Source organism: Citrus clementina, unplaced genomic scaffold (assembly GCF_000493195.1).
Source record: "Citrus clementina cultivar Clemenules unplaced genomic scaffold, Citrus_clementina_v1.0 scaffold_6, whole genome shotgun sequence".
In the NCBI taxonomy this organism is placed as follows: Eukaryota; Viridiplantae; Streptophyta; class Magnoliopsida; order Sapindales; family Rutaceae; genus Citrus; species Citrus x clementina.
The window spans coordinates 14,183,019-14,193,559 of record NW_006262139.1 but is presented as its reverse complement, the minus strand read 5'-3'; the positions used below and the strand labels follow the sequence as shown (position 1 = coordinate 14,193,559).

Below are 10,541 nucleotides of genomic sequence, written 5' to 3'. Positions count from 1 at the left end.
CAGAAGCCTAAAGGCATGGCAACAAAATTCTGTTAGGATATATATGTTCTATCTTTCTATTTGCTGGTACACTTGACACAAGATTGAGAACCATTTAACAGATGGGCTTGTAGGGTGTATAGGGACAGTCGACAAAGGAACTTGAATATATACCAAGATGATGATGATGATGATGATCCTTTCGTTTTGTTTGAAAGTCAGGAATCCTAGCTAGCAATTGTCCGCTACAACTTGAACTTGCAAGTGCAATTTTATGTTAAATTTTGTATTTTCTGGTTACATGAACACAAAAGATTGTGTATTTAGCCCACTGACCATTGGATGGGTTAGCATTGTGGCTTGGGCCGAATGTGATTAGTCCAATAGTAGAGCTTCCAACATCCGTTTAGAACTCTTAGGGTGCATTTGGCAGCTCGTAGTATATTGTATTGCAATATTGCATTGCATTAAAGTATTATTCTTATATAATGATGCTTGACATTAAAGTAAATAGGACTCAAATCAAATCAATTTTGCCTATATATATGCCTTATATTCTCATACAAAATATTCTAGAGGAAAATGCTTATGTTCTCTCACTAAAATTCTTTATTTTAAATTTATATTTCCAAAAATTCGATAGCTAGTTTGACCATTGAAAGGTTTATGCAGGCAAAGACATTCTCTAATATTTTTCTTGTGTTTGTAGAGTATCATCTGACAAATTCATCCTCATCACCTAAGGAAGTAGACTCATAGGAGAAAATCCAAAAACCCATTAAGACCGGTCCAAAGAAGAAATTCATCATTGTCAGATTCAATAAAAAGGAAGCTTAGTCCTAAGAGGACCATCATTTGTTGTAATTACTACATAATAATTTGGGACAAAATTTGCACCAACAAGAACATAAATTTTTTTTGGTTCATAAAATAAAATTTATAAAATTGAAGAGGCTGATAGTGAGAATATAATGAAAAAGTAGTGTTTTAGTCCAATTGTTTTTCTTTTGGAAGTCAAATTACTATTGTAATTACTATACTCTTACTCATTCTAAAGAAATTACTTTTTTTTTCTTTAATTACGAATTGACATTACTTTTTTTTTTAATTACAAATCAAAACTATTTTTATTCTCCCTTTTAATATGAACATTACCGCTTGACTTTTTTTTTTTTTAAATGAAAAAGGCCAAAAAGCCTTTTATCGGATCTAAATCAATGACTTGCGCCCAACCACAGAGTTAATGAATCACTGAGTTAAAAAAGGAGCCACTAGATGGATGAGATAGATTTATATCTATCTATTCATGTATATATATTATGGTGGTATTTGGTTGGGAGGAGAGAATGTAGGAGAGGAAATTAATTTAAATTTTCTTTTTATTTCTATTGTTTGGTTTGACAAAATATATAAGAATTTAATTTCCATTAAAATTTAATATCCATCATAATGTAGAATTTGAATTCCATACTAAATAGTAAAGAATTTAAATTCCTCTTATATTAGAAACTAAAGTTTCTAAAATTACCCTTCAATTTTTTAACTTATTTAATGCCATTAATAATAATAATTATTTATAATTTTATTTTATTGATTTAATATTATAAATGGACATCCACCGAAAATTCATCGAACCACCGCCGGACCATGCTGGAAGGTCACTGTACCACCGTCGGGCTTCACCGGAAAGTCGCCGGACCTTCGCCGCCGGCCACTGGACCGCCATTTTATTATATATATATATATATATATATATACACATATTATTACTCATATAAATAGTTTAATATTTAAGGTAAAATGATAAATTTGTCTAAAGAAAAAAATTATAATTCATTTCCTTATTAAATTTTATATCAAACCAAACAACAAAATCTAATTTCACTACTCTTCTCCATTCCTTTCTTCTCCCTTCCTCTCCATTCCACTCTTTTCATCTCCTCCCTTTTCTTCAAACCAAACATGACCTATAAGTATATGCAGCTAAGCGGATAAGATAGATCTACACCTATGTATGTATGTATATTATAAGTGTGTGCAGTAGACTCATAGCGACTAATGGCCCGCAAGGGAATAAGAATTTGAATTTAATTAATAAGTATCTGTTAACTAGGATTTATTCATACTGGAATTGGTAAATATCACTGAAATGAATTTATTATAAAGAAACTCTCGTCCGCTTGTTGTAGCGTCCTCACATTCAAGTGAAATGAACATGGTTGAGACCGTGCTTTTGTCCATTTACAAAAGCTGAATGTGGTGGGGCATTTTGCAATAATAAGAAGTTTAAAGATGAATTTGGATTTGAAATAAAGTTTATATTTATGTGTTTATGCTGCATTCTTGGTGTTTGGTTACCAATAAAACAGAGAGATTGTGAAATAGGAAAATGATAGAATGCAAACGAATCTCTTAGATTTGTGTTATAACCAAATTTACCTAAAGAAATACAAATTATAACGACCATAGTAAAGGCAATTAATTCATACTGTAAGCTTTCAAAAATAAGAAACAAAATATGGGATTTTTTTTTTTTAAGAGGAAAAAAAAAAGAAAAAGCAACAAATATGGCCTAGTAATCAGGCTTATGGGCCGACTATGATAAGGGCCAAAAAAAAAAAGGTAGAAAATAAACTGAAATACGCCGTCTGTGGGAATCGAACCCACGACCACATGGTTAAAAGCCATGCGCTCTACCGGCTGAGCTAAGACGGCCGATTGCTTTGTCTCCAGAAAAACCATATATCGCATCGTTGATTTACATACACGACCACAACGCCTACCACCGCCAAGTCAAGCTTTGAGGAAGCAATGACACAGAGCAATGGCAATTGAATTAAGTTCATACATTCTCAAATCACGTTACATTGTAATTTTATTGATATTGAGAGCTCAAAGAGCAAAGACTTGATAATCCATCTGATTTCGTTAAATAAATCAGATGATCTTTGCTGATTACATTTGATTTAATTGTGTAAACTCAGATTCAAAAGGAACAATAGAAGACACGTATAAATAAATCAGTTGTGATACAGATAGACGATGCACATTCGCTAGCACAATTTGCCTGTTCTGTCAACTGTCATTCTGCTGGATGAGAGAGCCTAGGCAATTGAGAGCCTGCTATAATCTTCAAAACCAATTTTTTAACTATGTACCAATGCGGCAACAGAACCTGTTTTGAGCTCGAGATAAACAAATATACTACCTCAGAACTCTGTTTGTGCTAAGAACAAAGTTTTCTTCACCGGCAACTGTGGAGTGCAGCCTTCCTGCTGCCCAACCATTGTTCATTACACGAACCGCGGCCTGGGCAGGATCCCGAGTTACACGGCTTCCGTGAATTTGTTTATCGAATTCTGGAAGACCACTCGCCCTTCTCTCTCTCCTTCTCTTCCTTTCCTCATCTCTTTCCTTCCTCAGCCAACTCTCCACTGTTCTCTGCAAGTTATGCAATTTTAACTAAGAAAGTAAGCACAGAATCCAAATTAAAATAAGCTAAGAAAAGCCATCTCAATCAACGATGAAAAGGCGAGGGCAGAAAGTCAAGATTCCATGTTTAGATATGGAAAGCTAACCATTAGTGACAACTTGCTAGCCTCCTTAACTTTATCCATCGGCATTGCTAATTGCAACTTCCCATGAGCTACATACACCTGCAGATAATGCAAGAGTTTTGACGGTGAGAAGTATATATAATAACCCATATTTAAAAGATATTATTACCTTCTCAAAAAAGAAGAAGATATTATTACAATACTAGATAGTTCTTGAAAACGAGAAACCAAGACATACAATATGTGATGGCCAGTTCTCCAGACCATCAAATATGTGGGTTGCGTAGATAATTGTGGCACCGCGCTCTTCACATTCTTTTCTCAGAAACCTGAGGAGGTCAGCTCTTGCTAGCACATCAAGATCAACAGTTATCTCATCCAGAAGAAGAACCTAGGTAAGAGGAAGGTACATGAATAAATTCTTAAGAATATAAAGATTCTAAAGAATTCCACAAAGCGAGAAAATGAAAGCATAAGGAATGAACCAAATATAGCTGATACAATTGAAGTATTGAAAGAAGGAAATACCTTGAATGGCTTGAGGAGGCCCATGCAAATTTGAACACGTCTTCTCTGACCATCAGACACCTTGTGCATCCTCCATGATAGATTAATGTCTAACACCTAAACAATCAAGAAAACAAGATGCATATATATATTTTTTCCTTTTAAATACTGGCCAAGCCCCAGAAATCAATAGAGGTTAGCAGCTACGATTAAAAGAGAAGTCATAAGATTTTCACCTTGATCAGTTCAGCTCTTCTCTGTGGATCAATTCCTGCAACTCCAAAAATCATTTTCTCCGCTGACACATCCATTTGAATCGGAACCTCAAACCCAGCAAATGCAACCTCTCGCCTCCACTGCAAAAACATAGCTATATTTGGTTTAATTATCATGCTTCCACTTAATTTTGAAATCACAACCATTAAGGAGTTTGCTAGACACTCTTTAGCTAACAATTAGCCACAAATGATTCCATTTCAATGTTCACAGCAGTGGTGGATTAAAAACCATGAAACCTAAATCTCAAACAAACGCTAACTCAATATGATATTGCTACAACAAAATATAGTCACATTCATCCAATGCAAGTCAAGATTCACTTTGGATCACTGAATTTATATTTTAGTGAGAATTTCAAATAAACTTTTTTTTTGGGGTTAAAAATTAAAAGATAAAATAAAAATAACCAACCTCTCCTCCAAGATAGGAGAGATCACCAGACGAAGTCAAAGCGGTGTCGTGGAAAGCAGACCTTCCCAGTGCTTTCACCATTTCTGGTTCTACCATGTGCTTCCCTCCAATTATCTTTAATATCGTTGTTTTTCCTGTATTTAATCGATTAAATAAATAATTATCATTTTTTTTCAGTTTATGACAAACAATTAAAGTAAAAGAAGAGGAAAAATGGAATAAACCAGCGCCGTTGGATCCAACGAGGAGGCACCGGTCTCCAGCATTGAGAGTGAGAGTGAAATCGTTGATTAATGGAGTGGACCCCGGCGGAGGATGGCCGTCGATTCCCGGATACGTGAACTTCAGTGCGTTGATCTCCACCGTTGGTTTTGAATTCTCCATCACGGCCATCTTTCTTTCTTCGTCTTCTTCAGTTTTGTGAAATGGAGTAATGTCTGCTATACATGTCATTCGCAAGCTCACCTAACCAGGCACCGTCTTCGTTATTAAAAAAAAAAAAAAACAAAATAAAATAAAATAACACACGTCTTTTGTCTGACGGTTCTTTAGAAACCACAAAGTGAGAAAACGCTGCGTATTGAGGCCAAATTTTAAAAGCCTTTTTCTACGTGGCCCTATGACAGCCGTCTGTAAATAATTTATGCACTTTTGTTCTAATAAATGAGGATAAAAAGAGTTTGGTGGTGCTTGGTTTGAACTTTGAAGGAGAGGAGCGAAAAAATTAATTATTATTGTTTGGTTTCACATTAAATTTGAAAGGAAAAAATATTATATATTTTTTATTTGGATAAATATATCCATCATCTTTCATGTTAATATTGTTAATAAATAAAAAATAATTAAACTATGAATTAATTTAATTTAGAAAATAAATTAATAACAAAACCTTTAATTTTATATTATATTTTTAATTAATTCATTATTATTTTATAATCAAAATAAGTAACATTGCAATAACTAGTTATATATTTAAGGTAGTTTTTAAATATTTATAATTATTGAAAATAATAATATATTAGCTATTGAAATTACCCAGTTAAATAGAGAATTTTATTTATTTTTAAATTACAGCATCAGGTCCTCCACAACAGTTGATCGCCGCCGGCATTGACCGCCATTTATTTTATTGCATTAAATACATAATAATGATCGAAAATGGACGATTTACTCATGGGAAGTGTTATCTTGCAGAAAATACAGTATATGGTCGAAAATATGAGAGTTAAAAATTTTCCAAACATGTAAACACGATTTGAGGTAAATAACAACGTGTATTAGCATTTCTAATTTCATGGAGTTGTAGATCGGCTCATGAGGATTCCATTGGTACCGATTTTGGGTGAAGCGCGTCTCCGGTGTAACTCCGACGAGTCTCCGGTGACTGTCCGACGATCACTTTACTACTTTTTCTTTTTTCAAATAAGTTTATCCTATTAATTTAAGAAAATAAATATAAATTATTTGCACTTTAACTTATTTAAAATTAATTTTATGTAGAGGATAATATTGAAATTTAATAATCCAATAGATGAGGAATTTGAAATCCTTACCCATTGATGCGGAATACAAGTTCTTCAATTTGATGAAAATTGAATTTTAATGGAAATTCAATTCCTTCAAACTTTGATCCAACCAAACAGTGGAAAGTGGAAAAAAAAAATCAAATTCTTTTCCTCTCCTCACTCCTCTACCTGGAAGCAAACATGGCCTTAAGGTAATTATCATTTTCATCCTTATAGTAGCCCATGCTAAGGTAACCAATACGTCTTCAAGTTTAACACTAGTCTCAATTTTGTGTATAGAACATAGAATACCACAATTAGGGAAGGCAAAATCCTATGGGGATGGGGTCTTGAGGGATTTTTTTCATTGGGTTATTATCATTTTATTACTTTAAAAATTGACAAATATCAAATGATTACAAGAAGTATTGTCTTCTATCATTTTCCTACTACATTTTTATAAAAAATATCATTTTACTACTTTTCTGTTACAACCGTTAGTTGACCAGTTAGTTGACTAACAAAATACCGATTTTACCTTTTATGATTAAAAAAAAAAATACTTGAAGCTTATTTACAAAATCAGCTCTTCAACATTTATTCGATCATCTAAGTTTCATTTCCAACATTAAAATATAAAAATGGAATCATTAATAAGACGAATTTGTAATCCATTTATAAAAATAGATACAAAATACCAACATAATTCTTTTTGCTAGAATTATGATATATTGATTACAAATTTATCTTATAAATTATTCCATATCTATATCCTAACGTTGGAAATAAAACTTGGATGATCCAATAAATGTGAAAGAACTGATTTTGTAAATAAGCTTCAAGTATTTTTTTTAATCATGAAGGGTAAAATTGGTATTTTGTTAGTCAACTAACGGTTGTAACAGAAAAGTAGTAAAATGATATTTTTTTTGTAAAAATATAATAGGAAAGTCATAGGGGACAATACTTCTTGTAGTCATTTGATATTTATTAATTTTTGAAGTAGTGAAATGATAATAACCCTATCTCATTTGAGAAGGGTATATAGATAATTTTATATTTAATCTCTTATTTGAGGGAGGGAAAACACTATTTTTTTATCTAATTTCTTATTCAGGGAATGAATGAGAATAAGTTGGAATCCCCATTACTGCCCTATCTTCCCTTTTCCCCATTTTAATTTTTTATTTTATTTTTATTTTTGTAGAATTATTATGGAATAAATAATAAAATTTAAATTGTAAAATATTAGATACTTAGGTAAATAACAATATCAAAATATTTATACAAATAAGATAAATATTAGTTAATATAAAGACTTTAATGTAATTTAAACTTAACCACTGCCTAAAGTCCACAACCTCGCAAACTTATAATCCACAAATCAAGCTCTAAGCCACTCTCTCGTGGTCTCACTTATCATTTCTAAATTATTTTCGCTGCAGCCAGAACTACCTTGTCTTTATCTCATCATATCTTAGTGGCACATCGCGTCATTAGGGGCAAAGTAGCCTAGCTCGCAGTGTTTTTCATGCCTTAGTTAGTGACCAAGAGGTATCAATGTATCATTGCTCACGGATAACATTCACGTCAATATTATATAAAAAATCACATTATTTGAATTTTTTAAAAAGCATTATTTAAATATTATATATACCCAAAGTTTGATGGAGTAGAATGAAATAAGACCCATTCATGATCGTTCTCATTTAAGTTAAGAAACTAAAAAAACGTATCAACTACTTGGTGATCTAGGATTCTCGGGACCCTTTGTTATTATTTGGAGACCCCATTCCATCCCCTCAGGTAATTCTAACATGGATGGGGAAGGAATAGGAACATATGCGGGATATCGGGGATAGATACCGAGATGTCGGTCCCCTTCCCTCAACTCGCCTCCCTATTGCCATCCCTAACTATACTCAAGTCAAGTGTGTCTTAAGGAAAATGATTTAGTATTTAGATGAGTACTGAATTAATAGTTATTCGGTAAGAGAAATAAAAAAAAATAAAAGCACAAAATAAATCTTAGTATTGATTATTTGTTTGGCAAAAGTAAAGCTCGGCATTGAATTCTAATATGCGTTTGAGTCATTTTCTATTTTATGGGAACAAAAATTAATAAAACTTGGTTCACATTTTCTATGAGAATGTGAAAGAACAAATCATTTTTGTTTGGATTATTATCTATTAACTATTTCAAAAATTATAAAATATCAAATGACTACTGTATCTTTGAAAAACCTTTTATTTTACAATGTTTTTATTAACACAAAACAAATAATCCAACATTGATGTCATGCTAACATTATAGGGGTAAAAGTATCCTTACATTCAAAACCAAGATATAATTGTATGTACTTTAAAATTACAAGGGCAGTACAGTTATTATTGGTTAAAAAACAAGGAAAAAAAAAGGGATTACGTGAGTCCTAAATATCCAGTGTCATCATCTTCTTCTTAAAATTTTTTAATGCATACAAGCCATGCATGACATTGATGAGTGTCATCTCAAAGAAGAATTGGAGGAATTTACATGATAGTCGTGGGTGTGGAATTTCTTTATTTTTGTTTATAATTTATCTCTAGGGATACAAGATAAATTTGGAAGTGTGTTTTACATATTATTTTTTTTAGATTTGTTTTTCAATTGATTATTTTGATTTGGTTATGGAATGATGGTTTTATTATTACGAGTTTAAAGGATTCTGACAAAATAGAAACTGAGATTGATAAAAAGCATATTAATCTTCAAGCTTTGATGGCAATTTCAATTTGCTATCTTCAAGCTTTAATAACGGTTTCAATTTGATATTTTGATGAGAGCAAGATTAGCAATTTAGCACAGAAGAAAGATAATTAATCACACATATTCTTCAGCTGGCTTTGATTTTTTTTTCTTAGACTTTTATTTTATTAAAAATTTAATTAATTTTTAAAGTAAGGGCATAGTGTTAAACATTAGTAAAATGAAGCATTTTACAAAGATATAGTAGCAAAATAATATACACTAATATTTTTTATAATTATTTGATATTTTATAATTTCTAAAATAGTCAAATAATAATAACTCTTTTTGTTTTACTTTATGTATGAAGAAAGTTAAATTGATGTGCTCTATAACTTTGTGTTTGTGAAAAATACACTTGTGGAGACTACAACTTATCATTTACTTTTGACATCTTAGATATCCTATGCCTTTCACAATCCCAATGTTTAAGTGGGTTGATTGACACCAATGGGCCTTTGATCCAGTAGGAGAACCCTTGCACTTGCAATATTGAGAGTAAGGGTTCAAGCTTCCATAAAAGCATTATGATAGTTAGTTTTAGTTCTCCCTCGATTATCAAATAATTGAGTGGAACCAGTCTATTCCTCACGAAATGTGAGTGAAGTGGATACCCCGCGAATATTAGAGAGAGTTTAAAGAATCTGGGTCTCGCTTTAGAGGAGTACATGCCATGACGAATGTCCCAATTATATAATCTGTTTGTAAATATTAATTGTAATATCTGATGTAATATCAATAACAGTCATGTATAACAGTATTAAAAAAAAAAGTGAGTTGATTGACAAGTCACTTGTGTGTACGGTTGATTTTAAGTATAAACTAAATTTAGGAGGTCATCTAGGGTTCTATATTTTAGAAAGATTCAATTTTTTTTGGTTATTTTCCCAATAATATTCGAATTAATTTTTTTTAAGCCATATATAATAGAAAAATCTATTTTCTAGATATTTCTCTAATTAATAACCATCCTATAATTTAGATTTTTTATAGGAATTCTATATTTGATAATCTTAATGTTAAAGAGGTATAATTAATAATATCGTCTAAATATTAATTAATTAATTATTAATTTTTCTAAGGAAAAAAATTAACTTCTTTATCTTTATAGTTTCTTAAAAGGATGTAATTGACAATAATTTTTTTTTTGCACTCTTCTCTACAAAGAAAATTATTACATTTATTGGCTCAATTTTAAAATTAAAAAAATAGTTTCTTGAAATAATATTTATAAAGCAAGTAGAAAGATATCTTCTTAATTATTTCTTCTTTAAATTTCTTAAGAAAGATATCTTCTTAATTATTTCTTCTTTAAATTTCTTATGATCATGTTGATTTAATTCAAGATATAGTTAAAGATTGATTGAATTTTAAGTTTTTTTTTTCTTTAAGTTCAAGTTGCTCTTTTTTTTTTTTTTAAAGTTCAAGATGCTAAAAGCAAAAAGGCCTCATAAAAAATTTGACCCGGCCTTGGTCTGATCGAGTTAACCCAAAAATTTCAGACTTCGGCCTGAA

General features: G+C 31.2%; 1 protein-coding gene and 1 non-coding gene across 2 annotated transcripts; both read right to left on the bottom strand.

Annotated features, from left to right (window-relative positions):
- Window positions 1-2,621: 2,621 nt before the first annotated feature.
- On the bottom strand, window positions 2,622-2,694 carry TRNAK-UUU. The gene has a single exon. It is a non-coding gene; the product is annotated as a tRNA-Lys (tRNA).
- Window positions 2,695-2,836: 142 nt separating this feature from the next.
- Window positions 2,837-5,241, bottom strand: LOC18038945 (ABC transporter I family member 20). Its single transcript, XM_006429030.2, has 7 exons — window positions 4,958-5,241; window positions 4,734-4,867; window positions 4,280-4,399; window positions 4,065-4,160; window positions 3,775-3,927; window positions 3,558-3,635; window positions 2,837-3,420 (listed from the first exon to the last, which is right to left on the bottom strand). Exons 1-7 carry the CDS (start codon window positions 5,184-5,186, stop codon window positions 3,184-3,186), a joined length of 1,047 nt encoding a protein of 348 aa, XP_006429093.1. The 5' UTR covers window positions 5,187-5,241; the 3' UTR covers window positions 2,837-3,183.
- Between the last annotated feature and the right edge of the window lie 5,300 nt (window positions 5,242-10,541).

Bases quoted from the DNA above. Each gene is read 5' to 3' on its own strand.
- LOC18038945 (XM_006429030.2), bottom strand. From the start codon at position 5,186: ATGACATGTATAGCAGACATTACTCCATTTCACAAAACTGAAGAAGAC. The intron at 4,400-4,733 runs GTTGGTTATTTT...ATGTTTTTGCAG, and splicing joins TCTCCTATCTTGGAGGAGAG to TGGAGGCGAGAGGTTGCATT. The intron at 4,161-4,279 runs GTGAAAATCTTA...TTGATTGTTTAG, and splicing joins GAAGAGCTGAACTGATCAAG to GTGTTAGACATTAATCTATC.